The sequence below is a fragment of the Apodemus sylvaticus genome, chromosome 4, assembly GCF_947179515.1.
Source record: "Apodemus sylvaticus chromosome 4, mApoSyl1.1, whole genome shotgun sequence".
Lineage (NCBI taxonomy): Eukaryota > Metazoa > Chordata > Mammalia > Rodentia > Muridae > Apodemus > Apodemus sylvaticus.
The window spans coordinates 66142762-66163297 of record NC_067475.1 but is presented as its reverse complement, the minus strand read 5'-3'; the positions used below and the strand labels follow the sequence as shown (position 1 = coordinate 66163297).

The following is a 20536-nucleotide window of genomic DNA, read 5'->3' as shown; positions in this document are numbered from 1 at the left end:
CAGCTTACAACCATCTGTACCTCCCCACAGGGGACCCGATGCCCTCTCCTGACACATGTCAGGATGCAGGCTTCAGGCACACATGTGGTGTACAGATACAGTCATCCAGAAAAAGTACCCATATAAAGAAAGTAAAAAAAAATTAAAATAGAAATGAAATGGTCAACAGAAGGAAGAAAGTGTTTGGCAGCATGACTGAGGTCTGCAGACAGACCGACATGACTTTAAGTTCTAGCGCAAGCTGCCGACAGGTTTTACATTGAAGTTTTGTTTCCTCATCTGTAAGTGAGAATATTTCCAGGGCCACAAAGGACTACAGAAAACGTTTAAAGTTCTTGGCATGTGGCAGGAAAGTCGGTGAGCGGTGGCTTCTTTGCTATCAGCAGACAGTAGGAGATGCTTTCAGAGCGGAATGCCTCCGAGGCTGTTCACAAGTGAGCAGCGTTAGAGGGAACTGTCATGGCTCAGAAGGAAATGCTTGATTCAGGAGGCATCAAGTTGAGCAATACAAAGTATTTATCCAACAGACATAGTCACAGTTCCTGCTTTTTTATGATCGTCAAAAGAGATCAGAAGCAAAGAGGAATGTTATTCTAGATTGGGAACGCACACGGAAAAGAGGAATGATGTGTGGGAACCACAGTGTCACACATGAATATCAGAGTCACCGCAGAACCAGAGCAGGAAGTGAACTAGGGGCTTCCAGGGACACGGGACATTCACTGACCTAACTTGATTCCCACATGCGAGTCTTCAGTCCGTCCGTCCATCTGTGTAATGCTAAGCTATCTTCTAACCACCACAGCTGGATATGCAGCTGCTTGCACTGGGAAGACTGAGGGACCTTCTAAGAACGCCATTGACAGGCAGATCACAAGCAGAAGGTGGGGGGATCTGCTCTAGGAAATGACTCCTTAGGAAGAATCTGGGATATTAACGCTTGAGTTTAAACCTCAATTTGGGAATTAGGTTGAGCCACTACATCACATTTAAAATAATTAGCATTTCTATCTTTTTACCCATACACTAGGGATGAGAGCACCTAATTTATATGGAGGTGTGAGTCCAGGCCCTTGAACAGCACAGGACATGTGAAGAACACACAGTACACAGTGCTGCCCGTGTTCAAGCACCCTGTGTACTGTGTGCAAAACTCACGGGTCCGATACCATCCTTCCGGGCAGGAATCACAACTTGTCTGTCTGACACAAATGCTTTACAATTGGGAAGGACAGAGGAAAAGATGGCTTCCCAGGGCAGTGTGAACATGCTGCTGAGGGGATGGGGACATTCAACTTCTGTTTCTCTCCGAGGAGAAGAAAGGAACACCTTGAATTTGGAGTCAGGCATCATACTTGGAGAACTGCAATGTTTAAAATCTAAGCCCTTTGGAAGCTAACTGAGGAGCTGGTGAGCTGATGTGGCAGGAGGCTTACCTGGCTTTCTCTTTCTTTTCTGGCCATGAGTTCGAGCTCCTCCTTGGCGTTGCTCAGTTCTTTCTCCAGCCCTGCAACCGTGTCCGAGTCTCCTGAGATGAACACACAGCATTATTTAATCACTGAAGTATGCAGTGAGCTCTGCTGCCCATTTCTGACCTGCTTACTCTAGAACACCTCTCGGTACCTAAGAAAACTGTGTGGAGCTGCTTTGGTCTGTAGTAATATTTGTAATGGAAATCTCAGAATCAACCCACATGCTAAAGAGCAAGCGGAAAAGGGCAGCACGTGTTCACCCCGCGTCCTCTGCGAGGCTGACAGAGAATGAGGGCGACGCTGGTGAACTCACTCAGATTTCAAGGATGTTCATCTAGATGCAAAAGACTGTATTTGCTAGGGCAAGGGGAAATGACATACCCACCCACCTAAATCATCTGCTTATGTTTTTAAAAACCACACACAGGAGCTTATTACCCTCAATACGGGGGTGAGTAGAAATGAGAGAGAAGTAGGGATGTATATGTGCCTTCTAAGTATACCTTTTTGTATATTTAATTTTGGAAGTTAACACTTAATTTTTAATATGTAGTAAGTTGCTTTAACAATGAGTGTGAAAAAAACTAAAAAATCCATCTAAGGTTTGGGCAGTTTTTCTTAGAAGTGATACATGTTTCTCTAGGTTTCAGGGGAATCCAGATCGGTTCTCTAATCCGGCATGATGTGTCCTGGGCAACTCTCCTAGAGAGCAGGGGAGTGCAGAAAAGCAAGGGGATTCTTTGTGAGCAAAACTGGCACTCACCTAATGTGGACCGGGGTATGCTGGCCTCCTCTCTGGCAGTCAGCGAGGTGCTATCGTCTCGAGAGGGCATCTGCATAGAACCCTGAAAATTGCAAGGGTTGTGGGGGTTAGGAAGGTACAGGGACTCTGACCATGGTGGCAGGCCTGGAATAGTCTCACAAAGTTTGCAGGTGAAAGGCCCACACTGCTGCCTCAGCTGTGACAAGGACATGCCGTCGCCATGACTGTCTCAGAGTCTAGCGTTCTTACTTGATCAGTTGGTTCTCCACGGTGGGGGCTGACGGACGCCACTCCAGCTGGCTGGTTAGAGATGAATGCCTGAGATGACGCCATTAGTTCTTTCCCCGCTAAATACTGGCGCAGGGCCTGCAATTCTGAGTTTCTTTCCATGAAGGCCTGTACCATTTTTTCTGCAGCAGCCTGGTAAGAAAGAACCACAAGGAACATTAACAAAGATATTATAGTAAAACAAATAAAATTTATTTTCAAATTTCTTTAAAGATGTCTTTATTTTTATCTGATGTGTCTGAGTGTTTTGCCTGCATGCATGTCTGTCCACCACCTGTGTGTAGCCCCACTCCCCACACAGAGGCTCCAGAAGGCTCTCCAGAACTGGAGTCACGGATGACTGTGAACCACTTGAAGGTTCTGGAAACAGAACCCAGGTCCTCTGCAAGAGTAGCAAGAGCTCTCAACCACTGAGCCATCTCTCCAGTACCCACTACATGTTATTTCTTTTTCTTTTTTCTTTTTTTAAAGATTTCTTTATTTGTTTATTATATGTAAGTACACTGTATCTGTCTTCAGACACACCAGAAGAGGGAGTCAGATCTTGTTATGGATGCTTGTGAGCCACATGTGGTTGCTGGGATTTGAATTCAGGACCTGTGGAAGAACAGTCAGTGCTCTTATCCGCTGAGCCATCTCTCCAGTCCCTACATGTTATTTCTTATAAGCCAACCACTTATTTAAAGAAAAAACATCCTGTGGGACACTCAGAAACAACTTTCCTCCTCTGTACAGTCTGTCACGGTAGAACAGTGTGCAGAGGGAACAGTGTGTCTAGCCCAGGTAGGACATCAGGAAAAGGCTCCCCAAGGTCTCGAGCAGCTACGGTCTAAGAGTTTGTGCAGAACTGGCCTGGCACAGGCGACCTTTACTCCAGCTGTTTCTTCAGCCTCAGCTGCCTTTTACCCAACATTTGGGGTTGTGCTCTCTGCCACACATCCTGCTATTGCAGGCCTTTTCTAACTGCAACCACACGGGGCAAACGGTCCCGATATTCAGTGTTGTGGTGATCGCAGTGGCTGTGGTGAGGAGCACTGAGGAACACTCTCTCGTTTACCTGAAGCTGTTGCAAAGGAAACAGTGACTGGCCAGACTGTGAGCTGATTAGAGTGACCATTCACAACATGTACACATGTGTTACATGCCTTGAATACATACCATCTTTACTTGCCAATTGTACTTCAATAATGCTTGGGGAAGAACGTACCAAATGCACTCTCCAAATCCTTTTGCTCCACTTAATTTTTCCCAACGCACTTCCTGTTTCCCAGTGTATCCCCTTATGGTCTTCATTGCTCTCTCCTCAACAAGAACGTGTACTTCAGGAGCAGCTTAGTACTAAATCCCAAGTACCCACAGCAGGACCACAGGGACCAGGCACTCAGTACATTAATGAATTACACAATAAACATCTTTATCAGACCTCAGAAATCACCAAAGCCTAAGTGCTCGTGTTGTCAAACTGCCTTCCAAATATTCATATTTATGCCCACAGATCAGAGCTATGCCAGGTCTCTCCAGAGAAGCTTCTCACCACAGCAAGTATTGGTCAGTTTGGAAACTCACCACTGGTCATAGTGCAGAGAATAAGGGTCTCTGGACTGCTCAGCCACAGACAGGACACGGCAGGCATACTGCTCTCAAGAACTTACTACAACCCTGGCTGTCTGTACAAGACCCGCAGGAGATCAAGCACAGAGAGAGGAGGGGCTTTTGAGACCTGCCCCTAGCTGAGAGGCCACTGACTGAGAAGCTGGCAGGGGGAGGGAGGGGGAGATGTCTTTAAGGATATGGCCCCCGGTAGGTTCGCCTGGATGGCCTTGTGCCCATAAACAGATGGGCGTTAGGAATTAGAACCAGTGGGCTGCTTATTAAAAACAAACAAACAAGTTGGAAGGAGATGGGGATATATCTGGGAGGAATTAGGGGGAAGAGTGAAGGGTGAATATAATAAAAACATTCTCAAAGAAAGGGGTTACATTTTAATATTTTAGTAAAAAGGTAGGAAAAAGGTCTCCCTAAAAGAATAAGGAAAAGAAAAAAAAAAAAAAGATTGGGCCAGTCAGCACTTTATCACACACTGGGGAGGGGCCTGAGGCCCTGCTGACAGTTGGTGCTTACTGGAAACGAGGTACCATTTCTTTGGTGTAGCTGCTGGCAAGTTGCCCTTGCTTCAGTGATCTACCCACTATTACGCTCAATCTCCCACTATTACGCTCAATAGCCACACACACTAAAGACTTGAAGGCAGGAGGAGGCGCATTGGGAAAACGGTGCTGGTGGGAATGGGAAGTGGAGAAGAGAGAGTAAGGGCTGGGGATGACTAAAATTATATAGATGTATAAAACCACCAACCAACAGAAAGAGTAAAACCATCCAAACAGTTTATTTCTAATCCTAAAACAATGATGACAGGAGGAAAGACCCAGAACTTCTTTGTGACTGTTAAAATATAGAAATGCATTTACAGATGGCAAGAGATGGTGTTTGCTATATAAGCCCAGTGACCTGACTCTGATCTCTGGAACTCAGAAAGGTGGCAGGAGAGAAACTACTCCACAGTGCTGTTCTGTGACTTCCATACACACACCAGGACACACGTGCCCACACATACCCTGTGCACACACACAGGCACACATACAATAGTCACTGTCAACTTGAGATAATGAATTGGAACTACATTAGCTAAATTATAGAACCAATTCTCTCTGGGAGGCAGCAACTGTTATAGATGAAAGACTGAGCCCCCATCATAATTTCTAAATGAGAATTAAAAAAAAAAAGACCTTGCATTTTCAGCATGTAGAATTTTGAGGTATGAGCAGGATCATATGTCAAACGTTTTCTATTCGAAGTCTCCCTGAAAACATAACAGCACAAGCAAGGTGCGTGGCCAGTGCAACCCTAGGACAGTGCTTTGTCCCCGCTCCCCATGTGCTCCGTGAACAGCATTAGAATCATAGATTCTCAAGCCCCTCCTATGTCACTTAATCTCCTTTTTTAAAAAACTATTAGGTCAATCTTTTGCGTGGGAAACCAGAAAGGCAGACCAGCAGGAAGACCACTGGAGCTGCTGCTGAGGTGCAAGGGCTGGGCAATGTCTGTGACCTCCTCAGTGCCAGCAAGGTCACCTAGCTAGCCCTGGAGAAAAAGATATGCAAGAATCAGGAAAAACTAGGAACTGTCCTTCAAACCTGGGTGTGGTAGATCACGCCTAGAGCAGCACAGAGGAGGCTAAGGCAGCAGGACTGCCAAGAAAGAGACCAGATTCAGCTATATAGTAAGCTCTGGACCAGGCTGAGCTACAGTGTGAAACCTTGTCTAAAAAAAATTGACTTTGAAATAGTGTGCACTGTTATTCTGAGACTGATATAGCCTTTATCATCCTGATATTATCTTCTCTCATTATGGCCTTCAAAATACAATTGTTTCCACCTAAAATAACTCAGATTTTGTAAGAATTAAAAGAAAATATGGGCCAGTGAGATGCTTTAGCAGGTAAGGGCTGCTAGCTGCCAAGATGATGACCTCAGTACAACACTTGGTTTCCAAGCATTGGAGGGACAGAACTGATGGCCCAGGTTTATTCTTTAGCCTCTGAACCTGCACCAGGATACATGCTCCCCAACAGACAAATAAAGGCAAAACATTCTAAATTTTCAAAGAAGAAAATATGGGCTAGATGTGGTGATAGACACCTGCAATCCCAACATTCTACAGGCTGAGGCAAGAGGATTGCTAATTTGAGTTTGGACTATGTAGTGAGTTCCAGTCCAGCCTGGACTATAACAGTAAAACTTTGTTTCAGAGAAAGAGATGGAAAGAGGGAGAGAGGGAAAGAGAAAGAGAGGAGAGAGACAGAGAATCTATGTGAGCATGCTGAGTGTAACTTTTCCTATATTTTAGATAATATTTCAGTATTCCATTCCCCTTTCTCTCAAAACAATCAGAGAAAACCAAAATAATGGATACATGTATTGTCTAGATTACTTTCCAATATACTGGTCAAAACTATTTCATTCTTACAGATGAAACTATTTCATTCTTTCCTTCATGAATTGAAGGAAAGAAACTGAGTTGACTGTGAGATGAGCAAGTCCCAGCCTCGGATACTTCCTGTCTGCCGGCCACGAGCATCCCTTCCTGTCTGCCGGCCACGAGCATCCCTTCCGGTCTGCCGGCCACGAGCATCCCTTCCGGTCTGCCGGCCACGAATGCATCACAGGGCCCTCATCTGGTTCGGCACTAAGGCTTACCTGTCTTTCCTGCTCCCTGGTGCCCATCGACTGGAGCAGCCCCTGGATCTCCATCTCATGCTCCACGGTTTGTTTGTTCCTATCACTCAGGAGGTCCTGCAGCATCCTTTCCTTTTGCTGCAGGCGCTGGCACAGGTCCTCAGCTACTTCACTCTGGCCCGGTCCAAGTTTACGGAGCAAAGTTGCGCTGAGATCCTATTGCGAAAGGGATGGCGTGAATTTCTGGAGGATGTTGAAGCACCCACCATAAAGGAATGATAAGATTCTTGGGAACAGTATAATGTCTTATCTTTTTTGCTTCCCCAAACCTAGCACAGGCCCAGGACTTGGAAGGCTGGAAATACACGCTCAGTAAATGAATACTAACAATACTGAGAGACGCCCAGAACAGCAGCTTATACAATTATTCTGAAGTAAGCAGTTTTCCTTACGCTCAGCACACAACAGTTAACATCAGATGGAGCACGTGGGCACTTGGCTTACTCACTTCCTCTGCAGTGTAACTTTAGAGGAGTACAGAACCCCAGGCTAGAGGGAATGAAGATCTGGTAGGCAGCACATGCCTTCTGCAAGCCCAGGCTCCTGTGAGCCTCAAGCAGGAGGATGCAAACTTAAAGCCAGCCTGGACATAGAGCAAGACCCTGTCCGGGAAAAACAGAAGAGCACCAAGGAAACTGTATTCATAAGAGTAATCTCACTGCAGCTCTTAGTCTGCACAGAAACACAATAGATGGAGCCTAAACCGTGGAGCCCTACAGGCTGTACCAAAGCGACTGTACCTCTGTGTGACAGTGGTGCTCTGACAAGCTACTTAACCTCAAGCACCTAAGTCCTTGCTTGTGAGGATTCACAGTGCCAGACCCAGCAAGTACACTGTAACTATTATAATACAGATCTAATTAATCCTCAGATAGCGTCTCTGAGAATGATAAGCAACGCGTTAAATTTACAGTTGTAAAAAGAGGTGGGGGGGGGGAGGGCAGCTACTCGCCCAGGCACAGAGCATAATTAAAGATGTGGGTTGCTGGCTCCGCAGGCCTGAGGCGTCCTGACTGGGGCTGGGCCTGTGTATGCATCCCTAAGCCAGCGCTGCATTAGGGGAGCCTTGCCTCCACTTCTTTGTTCCTGTCGTGCAGAGATGTCTGCAACTGCTGAACAATGCTCTCCTGCTCCTTCTGCCAGTGGCCGAGTTTGGTTTCCAGTTCTTCTTTCATCCACTGGAGGTTTTGACAGGTGGCAGTTAACTGCTCCACTTCCAGGCCTCTGGCCCTCAGGAGACTCTCCATACTCTACGAGGACAGACACAGCAAACATAAGACAAAGGGGCACCCCACACTCCTCACGATGACAAATCAGTCCCTCTGCGCCTGGTGGTGCCTGCTTTTAAACCCTAAACCCAGCACCCAGGAGGCAGAGGCAGAAGGATCTCTGTGAGTTCAAGGCCAGGCTGGTCTACAAAGTAAGGCCCAGGACAACCAGAAAGATAAGACACGAAAACCCTGTCTTGAAAAATCAAAACAAAAACAAAAAAACAGAGAGAGAGAGAGAGAGAGAGAGAGAGAGAGAGAGAGAGAGAGAGAGAGAGAGAGGAAGTTGAGGCTTGCCTGACCCTTTTTGGAAGAGGAGAAAACACGGAATGTCATACCAGTATTTTTTTTTTAAATCTGGTTTGTGGAGAGGTAATAGAATGCATGACAAAACAGGATTGTGAGAGTAGTTTCTCTAATGAAACAGTGACTGGCTTCTGTAAGAACACACAGATGGTAGCTACATAGGATCTAAAATAAGTGTGCAGAAAAGCTACAAGTGTATGCTAAGAAGACAAGCAGTTACGTGCTACACAGGAATCTACATAACATCAATGGGGAGAACACAATATAAAGTATGTGCGTGCATACTTTAGCCCAACGGTGCTCATAAAAAAGTGTATGTGCATATCCACATTAATAGGCAAGGATGAGCCGCACCACCATCCACTACTCCGTCCTGAAAAAGGAAGAGACGCGCCTGAAGCCTCCGGCCAACCGGCCTACCAGCCGGCGGCAGTAAGTTGGTGGATGCTACTTTCCTCTGGTTTTTAATTTTGTTTTCCTTTCAAAGCAAATACTCTGGGTTACGGAGAACGATGGAGGGGCTGCTGCTTCAGACCTCGAGGGCCTCTGGAGTGGGGAGGGGAGGCTGGGTTTGGCTCGTACTTGCATGGTAGCTTCATTGGCGGACAGGACACACCGCAGTCTCTCTAAGTCATGGTCTCGGTCTCTCACAGCAAGGCGAAGCTGCCGCAGCTCCTTGTCCTTTTCTTCCAGAGCGGAGAACTTTTCATCTATAACCCGCTGCAAGGAAAGCAAGGCTCTCAGTACTGGAGGGTCGCCCAACTATCACCGTTATTCACTTAGATCCCAAATGTGAGGACTGGCAGCTGAACCCCAAAGCAGTCATTCAGACACCACCACAGCTGGACAGACAGCAGCGGGGTGGGGACTGGCCACATACCTCCAGAGCGACAGCTCGGTCTTGTATTCGTTGCCGCAGTTTCTCAAGAAACACCTCATTTGTGTCTAGAGTTTTGTCTGCGTTATCTCGATACTGTAGGAGCTCCTGAAGTTCCTAATGAGACAGAAGTACTTCCCTTTATTCCTTTACCTCTTAGCTGAATTTCTTCATTTTTCCAAGAAATTTGTTGTTTGGTACATAAACCCAAATGAGTCAGAGATAACAGAGATATAAATTGTAAACAATTCCGCAACAAACGGATGGGCAGTGAGGCGGTCGACTCGGGGAAACACAGGACACACCGTGGGCCTAAAGCTGCCAGTGAGGACCTCACCCAAGATTTTGAGCTAAGCCTGGTGGAACTCGCCTGTTAGTTATCCCAGCACTGAGGACGCATTGGCAGGGGGATATCTGTGAGCTGGAGGCCAGCCTGGTCTACACAGCTCCGAGTCAGGGCTACATAGTAAGACTCTCTCTCAGGACAAAAGTACCAACAGCTGAAAGATATTTCCCAAATGAAGCTGTGGAATGGGTACATCTGCCAGGGAATGAGAACTGTATACAATGGAATGTAAAAATTATCTGCTCTGAAATTTAGGAGATTCAGTGTCCCCCAAGCTTAGAGAAGGCGACAGACCTGGTCATGCCTCTCAGTGCCCCATTTTCTCTAAGATTTCATTCTATCACTGAATTCTGCGCATGTTTCTGTAAGAGATCTCCCCTGCCCTGTCTTCATGAAGCAGTGTGTCCCACTGAGAGGCACTGCATTGCTGAACACTGCCTGTGCTGTTCACATTCACACACAGTCAGTCACGTGCGGGATAGCACGTGTGGGATAAGCACACTGCTCAGACTCTAGTTTCTACTCGCTGTGTGCTTCCAACTCCAGCAGTGATTCGTGGGCACAGGAGGCTCTGAGGTGGTCTGAGCGGCATTTAAGCTTGGAGAAGCCTGCTCTCATCTGAGGACTCACCTGAATTAGCTTTTCTTTGTGGCTCAGACTGTGACTTAGGTGTTGAATGTTTTGTCCCTGGGTTCGAATCTCATTGTATTTTTCTGCCTCCAGAACATGGAGCTGTTGGCTCTTACTGTGCAGTTCTCCTTGGAGGTGTTGTAAAGCTTTTCGTAATTCCTGAAATAAACAGATCATGGTTTTTGGATGGTCTTAGTGCTTCCAAGGCAAGTGGGCATGATGGGATTATCCAGCCCATAATCCCAGCGCTGGAGAGCCTGAGGGCAGAAGGATCTCAAATTCAAGGCTAGCCTGGGCAACATAGCTCCATCTCATCCCCAAAACAAAACAGACAGACAAAAAACTTTAAAGGCATAGAGTAAAATATAAAGTAGCAGAGAATGCCATTATTTAAATTGATATAGAAAAAGTATAGAGAATATAAATCAAATAGGATAGCAAAGCTTATGAAAAGTATGGAGTAAAAGTAAAGTTGGTATCACCATTCAGTGATCCCAAGGCAGCACTCAGTTTCTGGCTTAAAAGGACAGCTCTGTCGTCTGCTAAGTGAGGTCTGCATCGGAATCCTGATCCTTCCCTAATGAGCTCAGCTTCCCCGAATCTGCACTATCACCTGCCAAAGTATCAGAAATTTTAATATTTTTAAGGAAAATCCAGGGCTCATAATTAATTTCTGAACTACTAAGATAGGAAACAGCACACAAAAAAGGATTTTTAAAATGCAGAAAACAAACAAACAGCTCGTGCTCTATGCTAACAAGATAGAGGACTATTTAAGGACTGTACAATGCTTACATATTACACATGTAAATGCCCTTCTCTACTTTACCTGATGACTTTTTCAATTTAATTTAATTAATTTATGTATTTACTTATTTGTGTGGGTGGGTCTTACTTATATGAGTGTGGGTATGCACACGTGTATGTATGATGTGGAGGTCAAAGGACAACTTCCAGGAAGTGGTTCTCATCTTCCTGTATAGTTCTGGGGCGGAAACGCTTGTGAGTCAATCATTTTTTACTTGCTGAGTGATCTCATCGGCCTCAGCTGACTGCATCCCTTCAGAATAACCTCAGCGATCTCCCCCTTCTGAGGCTTTAAGCCCTCTGACTCCTTTCCTCTATGGGAACATAGGGCCAAGTCTTTGGAAGCATTTACCCTGTTAACATCTGTCACGTGACTGCTTCTCCAGCTAAAGTAGAAGCTAGTTAAGAGGCAGAGTCTCTGATATCCACCTTTGTACTTCCGGGACACAGTCTGCTCACCTGGTGCATGGCCGGGGGCAACAGACACTGACCACAACAGGCAGGCCGAGGAAGCCTAAGGGTTTGGGTTCAGCGCGAACTGTCCAGCTAACAAGTCACTGAGGGGCAAAGTCGGCGCTGGCAGCGCGAACTGTCCAGCTAACAAGTCACTGAGGGGCAAAGTCGGCGCTGGGAGCCATAGGGCGGTTAATGAGTTACCTGGTTGTGTTTCCAAGCTGCTTCCTTCTGTTGCTCTCTCTCCTGGGCTGCAGCCTCCACAAACTGCACGCATCGCTTGCCGTCAGCCAGCTGGCGTTCTCTCTGGCGCACCAGCCTCTGGAGCTTCTGTATTTCAAGCTGGCTGCAGAATAGAGCGCTCTGAAGGTCAAGCAGGGCCACTTGTTGCTGAGCGGGGGCAATGCCCTCTGAGCTCTGAAAAAGAACAGAGTCACAATCCCTGTCACGGGGAGGAAAGCACAGAGCCCCCGGAGAGACCCGGGCAGCCGGGGTGGCCCCACTCCTGCCTGTGGCCCTCACATACGTGGAGCTGTCCGAGCTGGCTCTGGTGCAGCATTTCCCGAAGCTTTGCCATTGTGTCATTTTGACCTTCAATCACCTGGTACAGCTCCTCAGTCTGGAATGAGAGAAGGGTAGTGTGCTATGGCTAGCCAATGACTCGTAATTACCTCTCTCTCCTGGGCAGATGTTAGTTATAGAAACTTTCCAAACCCCTACTTAGTGGGCAATTTTCCACAATAAGGTTCGCTGGTCTGACAACAGTGACATCTACAAAATAGAGAGTACTTATCTACGCCACCAGCGTGACCGGCATCCCCACAGGTCTGTGACCGTGTAGCGTCTTACCTCACTTTCCCTGCTTTTCAGCATTTCCTTGAGGCTTTGGATTGTCGTCTCTTGCTTCTGAGATGACTCCTGCGCAGATTTTAGCTCATAGCTCATGTCATTCAGTTTCTCTTGAAGAATCTGAATTCAGCAGAGAAACTCTTGTTAGCTCCATGATTCCTTTTAACCTCGAGGGCCACCACACTGTACTGTGCATCTCGGATATAAAGACCCACTTAGCGCATATCGTCTTACTTCTTCCCTAGGCAGGGTAACCATGAGACTATGACGAGAGGCAGCAAGTGTGCCCTGCTTCCCTAAGTGCACAGACACCTCAGTTCTCATGCACTGAACAAGTTCTTTATGTCAACAGCCAGAGTATTCTCTTGACCCTCCCATATGACCAAGGAGTGACAGACTATTATAAGAGCACACTTGACCAGATATTCAAGAGCCCCCTCAGGACAATTTCCTTGAAAGCAGACATTAAAATCTATGACCTAACAAGGGTAAGAAGTTACACTAAAGTTTAAAGCACAAACTTCCTGCGTCAGAGTCTTACTGTAGAGTTAAAGTCTATATGGAAGATCTGATCTCATTCCCAAAAGACATCAGAACATTTGGTATGTATGGAGCAAGCTAAAATCCTAATAAGAATCAAAGAGAAGGGCTGGGCAAGCTATGAGGACCTGAGTTGAATCCCCAGCAGCCACATAAAAAGCCAGGCTTGGAGCTGTGTGCTTATAATCCTAGCTCTGGGAGTGTGGAAACAGACGGATCTCTGGCTAGCCTAATTTTTAAGCCCTGGGTCCTAGTGAAAGATGATCTCCAAAAATACCCCAAGGTAGATTCCTCCCGAGGAACAATACCTGAGACTGATCTAGTATGCGTGCAAACACACACACACACACACACACACACACACCTCTACTGGGATACATGCAACTCACATATACAAGAAAGGAAATACAGATAAAAGTGTAGAACTATACATCTAAATGAGCCATTGGTGGAGAACTGGGGCTGGCCCAGCACTCCTCTCCCAGGCTGTAGCCCGTGGACTCAGGACGATGAAGATGGACTAGAACCAGTCCTGACCTACCTTGTTGGTGGCCTCTGTTTGCTGGATCTTGTCCTGGAGTTCTGCCAGTTGGGAGTCAGACACAGATGACTGCGTTGACGGAGTCTCGTTTAAGTCCAGCTTCTGTTGTGTGGGTAACCCTTTAGGCACAGGCTAGAAGGCAACAGGGAAGACAAGCTGGCTGAGGAAATGCGGCCAACAAGTGTCTGATTTTCATGTTCGGACTGGGCCTCCTCTTTCAGAAAGGTGGAAACCATAGTTGGGGCACAAATGATCAGGTGACTTCCTGAAGACAGTCCAGCTTTGTGCTGTGAGTGCCACTTCACCACCATCCAGTCCAGTTCCTTCCCTCCCGCCCTTGACATTCCCCACCCATTCACACAAATGCTACTTTGTTAGGTAAAGCAAGTAGCTCAGACTTTAGAGTCAAGTGTGGACTCAATAAAGAACAGGACTACAACCAAATATTTGTTTCATTCTATGTTTAACCAGGAGATTAATGAAGGTATCAAAGGATCAAAGTCATATTCCAATTACCTGTCCTACAACATCCCTATTTGTGTTGCTGGGAAACCTGGCAAACTTTATTTTTTGATATGGGTCATACATTAGAGAACAGCATTTCTGATCACCGAATTTCCTTAGTTTGTGCTACAGTTGATAAGGAATGTCCTTGTCCTTAAGAAATACATGTGGATGTATCTAGAGTAAATGACTTGTTTAGAAGTTTTTTTTAAAAAAATGTACCCAGACACAGAGCGGTAGTAAATAGGCAAAATGTAACAAAAATAGCAGCACTCTGTAAGTCTGGGTGAGAAAGCGTGCGGGTGGGGGTGGAGTGGGGGTTCGTACTTTTTTAAACATTGTCTCCATAAACCAAAATTATTAAAAATGAAGGGGAAGAGTAAACATAAAAACATAACCATGACAGTCTGGACGGCAGTGTACTTTCTAAGCATGCTCAGTCTTAAAGAGCATTGGGTGACCTCTATCAAACTCCACCTGAAGGTCACAGGGAGCTAAGACAGTGGGTACCTAAGGAATTCCAGGCATCAAATCCTCCCTCCTCTGCCAGCCCCTCCCTTCCTCCTTAGAAAAAGTAAAGCTGTGCTAGTCACGTTTTTCTTTTTCCTGGCCTTTCAAACTTCCGACCTTCCAGAGCCTGGGGTTACGGCTGACTTTAAATACCTTCCTGCAAGGGACTGAGCAGAGGGAGTGAGGAGTTCTGTTCCCCCAGTGCTGGTTACCACTGTGTTTCTAACACTATAAAATAGAGCACTGCCGGTGGCGAGAGCTCTACAGGCAAATACTTCGTTCTGGCTCCCATCAGTCTTGGTTTATTGAGGAAGCAAATCTTCTAATACCAGAAGACTATTCATTTTGACAGGTTATATAAAAAAGGCTCTTGACAGACATGAAATTGATTTAGATCTACAAAGGATGAGAGAGAGCTTTGACGCTGGCTAGGATGAGTAGGGAAGAATGTTCTAGGCAAACTGGAGGAACGGCAGGGTAAATGGATACAAAATATCGACTTTGTTACTTTTATAAGCAATGTACTCTTATAACTAACAACTCACATTGGGAAAACATTTTTGTTTGGGGTTTTTTTTTTCTTGTTTTGTTTTTGTTTTGAGACAGGGTCTCATAATCCTGGCCTGCCCTCAAACCCCAGAATCCAGCTTTAGTTTCTTAACTGCTAAGATTACAAGCCTGCATCACTGCACCCAGTTTTAAATCATTGCTAAGAATTAAAAGGGTGCAATGAATTCAAGAAAAACAGGTACAAACAAGAATGTTTTATTACCTTTATAAGCCCACAGCTCATTAAAAGGCTACTTTATGCCCGCTAAATGAACTGATAAAACAAAATCTTAAAATTAAAAGGTAAGGCGATCAAAGAGGTATTGAGACATAGTCTCAAACATCCACAAAAGGCAGGAAATGGAAACTATCCCTGAGTTCTGAAAGTTGATGGGATGACTCACAAAAGCACGGAGACTTCTGACAGCATCCTCCAGAAGCTGGACTTCAATGCTTGCTTTGACAAGGAACAGGAGTGAAATGGGCCCTTTGACTCCAGTTATGCCTCCCGCTCACCACTAAGCACGGTCACCTTCATCTACTCCCTGGACACAGATGTGCTGAGCACTAAGTGGCAGATATTATGCTGGAGAAAGGATACTGCATAGGACAAAGCAACTTCTCTTGAAGAATCGGCACAGCTTGGGTTTGGTGGCTACTGTGCTGTCAACTTGATGATCTCTATGCAGTAACACAGGAAATCACGCAGAGAATTGATCACTGTTACTTTCTATCAACTAGAAAGAATGTTTCTCGAACTAGAGAGAGGTTCTTCCTGAGACAGTATCTGAATGGACATCTGAAGGGAAAGTAGCCAGTTATTCTAAAAGAAACAGAAACCAAGCCAGGCAGATGGAAAAGCTGATGCAAAGTGAGCCTGGGAAAGGAAAGGGCACATGCCAGGGGAAAACCACTGTGAGCCACCTAGGTAATTTTTCATTCTCTCATAGCTTCACTGAATAAAAGTTAAAAAAAAAAAAAAGTGAACTTAGTTTTGGCAAATTGTCTAAGGAAATATTTCTAAAACATTTAAAACATTACAAATGTGGTCAATATAAAAATAAGATTTTTCAGTATTTGAAATTTGAGGTCTATTTTATACTCAGAAGACATTTCAACTTTTGCTAGTCACATTTCGAGTGTGAAAGGTGGGGCCCAGGCTGGTGGCGGGCCTTGTGAGAACACGTTGGAGAAAGGGGAGGGTAATGGGATCCAGCAGGAAGGGAGGCCCAGCCCAGGTCTTAGCCTCCTGTAGAGCAAGGATAATCAAGCTGGATTCATCTAAACTGAATAAGACCTGTCTGCAGTATTTTATGTACTAACATTTTGGTTTTGGTGCTGCTGGATCTAAAACCCAAGGCCTTGTGCAACTATGTCCCCAGGCCTAACTGTGGTGTTTTCTAACAGAAGAGCAATCATATTTAAGTTTTTAGAAGCTCACTGCAGCTGCTCAGTGGTGACGGACAGTTACCCAGCAGAAGAGAGATCAACCAGAATACAGGTGAAAGGTGGCTGGATTATAAAGATAGCAGAGGAAGAGATGCGTGGATGGGTGTGGCACAGCCTTGTGCCATTGCCCCAGACAACTGGAGCTGGAGAAGCAAGGGGGATGACTCCCAGAAATATGTGAGACATTTGTTGTGGCGAATACAAGAAGTCTCCCTTAAGCAATGTGGATTATGTCACACACATACCACAAGAGATACACTTACGATTCTAAAGGACAAATAAAACTGTCAGTGATTCAATGGAAAAGCAGGGTCTACGAGACCTGGCTTTTTGTTTCCTCGGTGTAAAATCACTCTCCAGTAATGTTATGCTACAAATTTGGAATCCCACCCACAGCAAGCACAACTGAAGACACAACTCCGGGGCTGGAGAAAGTGCTGAGCTAAAAGGTATGTTTACCTAGTGTGTTCAAGACTGCAGGCCCAGGCCCTAATCTCCAGTGCTGGGGATCAGGGAACAGCTTCCACGTTAAAATGGCAGGAAGACAGTGCTATTTATTCACTTTAAATCAGAGTCCTCAGAGTTCTGAAGGGAGCAACAAACTGGCCAGCCGCCCCAATTCCATATCACATACAAGGAAATGGAAAGCTATAAAAGGTAAGCTAAGCTATTCAAATCACACACAAAGAAAGGCAAGAATTATCCAGGGAAAACTAAATTGCAGCTGGTGATGCAGCTTTTATTCCTATAAACCCAGGGCTCCCCATAAAGTTAGGAACATTTTAGGGATCAAAGGCTTGTGCTTAATGACTAAGACCAATAAAAACAAAACCAAATTAAACCAGGCCTGACTCCTGCTTCCCTATCCAATGTTCTAATACTTCAGCAGCTGTCTTAGAAGCAAGACCATTTACTTGTATATGTGTATATATACATACATGTTTATATTCACATATACGTCATTTCTCTACCTACACATACATAAACACAAGGGCATATAAGTGGCAACTTTAAAATTGAAGAATGCCACAGGCAAGGAATCTGTCTCTCATGTGAACCATCTCAGCCTGAGTCATGGGAACTTCAGATTCTGTAAATGACTTACTTAAAACATGAGAGGTCTTCATTTCTACTTTCTTCATAACTTATCCTTTTATTGTAGAGAAAATGCCCTTTGAGAGACACCTGAAGGGCACTTACTAAGTTCCTCTGGGTCAGGAATGTGTACTAAGTTCTTGTAAAGTACCAAGCACAGAGGCTTATGGGATCCCAGACAATCTACAGAGCCGGAGGTCAGTGGTCCTTTGTTTAGTAGCATCAGGGTCACTCCCAGATGCTTGGCTTCTAAGACCATGACCTAAGCACGATGTCCTTTCAGATGAATCCTTTTCAAGTCAGAGTTGGTATGGATGCTTTATCAGTCTGAAAAGGAGAGCAGAGTGCAGGCCAGTGCTGCACAAGGCTAAAAAGCAGTGTTTTTACCTCTAGATCAACAGCATTTTCCTGGCATGTTCTTATCCTGACAATAGTGAGTCACATATCTCAAACTGCTATCATTTTCTATCCTGCTGTTAATCATCAGAGACAAACAAGAACCATCAGCTAGCATAAAATTAAAGGCCCAGCCTATGACTATTTTCTAATGTCTACATTTTCCAAAGCATCTGCCTAAATAAATGACTAAGGTATAAGTGGGACAAATTCACCACAGTCCCCCAAAAGCAGACCTTGACATAAGGTTTGAAGCAAAGGTGTGCTCTTTGAATTTAGATACAAAGGAGCCTGATATCTCAGAGCTCTTTGTGATTTGCTGTTTACTAAGAGACCACACCCCTCCCCCCATCATAGTTTTTCTCTCAGGGCAGGACAATAAAGAAAGAAATTACTACCCAGAACAAGACCTCAAACCTTCCAGCAGATAATCTGAGGATCTGTAAAGTCTGCAGAAGGCAAATAAGTAATTTGCATATATCAGTAAGCAAGACAAATACACAGTGGCTGTTTACCTCAATAAAAGGAAGGAGAAGTGGGCGTGGGGTTGGAAGAGAAGCAAAACTCTCAGGAAGAATCTTCAGGCTGGTAGTTAATACACAAAGGGTTAAGTGGAAGATTAAACAAAAGAATCAAAATGACTAACAGAATGGTCAGCCAGGTTTCCTTCCTATTGTAGGAAAATTTTTGCTTTCAAGGCTTTTGTATCTACCAGCCAAAAAGAAAATTACCCAAACCCTGCATTTATTATTCTCCATACATGTGCTTAGAGAAACTGACAAATGCTGGTCTGCCCTTGTCCCATCTGGCTGTGGTTTTACTGAACACCATAAGGAGATTAAAGATCAATCTGACTTAACCAATTAGATTAATATCCAGAATAAAATAGGTATTTTGTTTACAAACACTTTGAACTCAGTATAACTATTTTTCCCTGCATCTTTAGTTATTGGAGAAAACATAGTAATTAAAACTCTTTCTCGAAGCTCACCTCCCAATGTCTTACACTTCACACAGTAAAGAATGAAGTCATGTGACAACAGGGAGGTACTACCCCACTGGTTTAAAGCTCTAGCAGTCAGTCACTGTAACAAAGGGACTTGTTCAGAGGGCACAATTGTCATAGTTTACACACTTATTCAGTTTTCTTTACAGAAACCCTGAAAATCTTCCTGGAATCCTTGGATACAGAAAGTGGGTTCTTGGTTTAGACTAGGTTAAGGTGATGTGCTTCAGGCAATGTAATTAAAGGTACAGAACTAAAAGGTCTTGGCTGAAACCAATGAGGGAACTTTGGCTCAGCAAGGCTCTTATTTAAACAAACTTTCCAACATTCTTAATGAGGGGTGTTCTTGAAAATCCTTCCCAACTCCAAAACTGGCTGAGTCTAGGCAAAATACCAAAAGATTTTTTTTCAATTAAATATGGAGTAAACAAAATCTTGTTGTCCGTAGAATCTTCAGGTCTTCAACTTGCTGCAGTATTGGCCATGGTTGAGAGAAGAAAATAACTTAGTTTCCACTGTGACCAACCTAGTTTTAGATATTAAATGAGATTTATATGAGTATACAATTGTAGTATCTATGTCTGGTCACAGAAACACTGTTCAAGCCAAATATAACAGTGAGGATCCATTGAAAAGAAGAAGTACCCAAGTGCTGGGCATATATAATGCTTAACATTTTGCACAAATTAAAGTACTGATTTTTTTTTTTTTACCTTTTAATAACACTTTTATATGTGCTGTTTCTGATAATTTTGCATAAATTTAAAAAACATTTCTTGTAGTTTTTGCTAAAGTTCTTATTGGTATACAAAGTTTACATAACAGCCTAAGTATGCCTCAGAAATGTCAATTGGAATCTCAACTTCATTCATTACCAGACTGGAAGTTTCTGGACCCCTGTTGTCTGAGGACTAAGCTTCCCCAGTGACTTAGATTGTCTGTCCACCTTAGCAGTGAGTGGTACCTCTACACAATGAATGTTAACTGAACCTAGCATTTAGTGTTGCTGTAGAAATTAGGGAGATCTGCCAGCCCCCGTAAATAGCTGGGTTGCAAAGGGCACTGGGAAATCAGTTGGGTGGACATGAACAGCTTAAATTGAGTTCAACTGCCATTCTCCAGTCATTAAGAAAGTCAAGAGTAGGGTGAGTGAATCCTTCCTTAATAACAAATACCTTCTAGCAGGGCTCAGTAGAAAGGCTGCCTGTGCAATTTCAGCTTAACTTCATGAGTGACAACATTTGAATCCCTAAGTATCTTCCATGAACAAGTCACCATTGGCTCTCAGATGACAGTTAATCATAACAAATACTGCCCAGGTGTTCTTTCTAATGCTTTCCTGATGGATTAATAGGTTTTGCTCTATACACTAAGCATTTGAGGCCTCTGGAGGATGAAAAGCTTAAAAGCTCCAGGGAGAACTTGCTTGGAACCTAACTCTCTTACAGAAAGACAGTGGAAGAAGATCATCCACAAATCTAAAAACAAAAACCAGCAAAAATTAAGGGAAGGTGTGAGGGATGGCTTCTAGTGTCAAAAAGGAGACAAAATGTCTTCTTTCTGCCTATCTTTTGTTACATACAACTCTGACA

The 20536-nt window shown here is 44.5% G+C and overlaps 1 protein-coding gene across 2 annotated transcripts in view; it reads right to left on the bottom strand.

Annotated features, from left to right (window-relative positions):
* Positions 1 to 20536, bottom strand: part of LOC127682917 (myomegalin-like) — a 177305-nt gene that overhangs the window by 56491 nt on the left and 100278 nt on the right. For both annotated transcript variants that reach the window (XM_052179661.1, XM_052179659.1), the window contains 12 exons: positions 13436 to 13567; positions 12355 to 12474; positions 12032 to 12124; positions 11710 to 11922; positions 10246 to 10404; positions 9273 to 9386; positions 8975 to 9112; positions 7889 to 8068; positions 6780 to 6974; positions 2485 to 2655; positions 2236 to 2317; positions 1437 to 1528 (listed from right to left, as the gene is read on the bottom strand). In XM_052179661.1, coding sequence (XP_052035621.1) covers positions 1437 to 1528; positions 2236 to 2317; positions 2485 to 2655; positions 6780 to 6974; positions 7889 to 8068; positions 8975 to 9112; positions 9273 to 9386; positions 10246 to 10404; positions 11710 to 11922; positions 12032 to 12124; positions 12355 to 12474; positions 13436 to 13567 — 1689 coding nt within the window. The remainder of the gene's footprint in view (positions 1 to 1436; positions 1529 to 2235; positions 2318 to 2484; positions 2656 to 6779; positions 6975 to 7888; positions 8069 to 8974; positions 9113 to 9272; positions 9387 to 10245; positions 10405 to 11709; positions 11923 to 12031; positions 12125 to 12354; positions 12475 to 13435; positions 13568 to 20536) is intronic.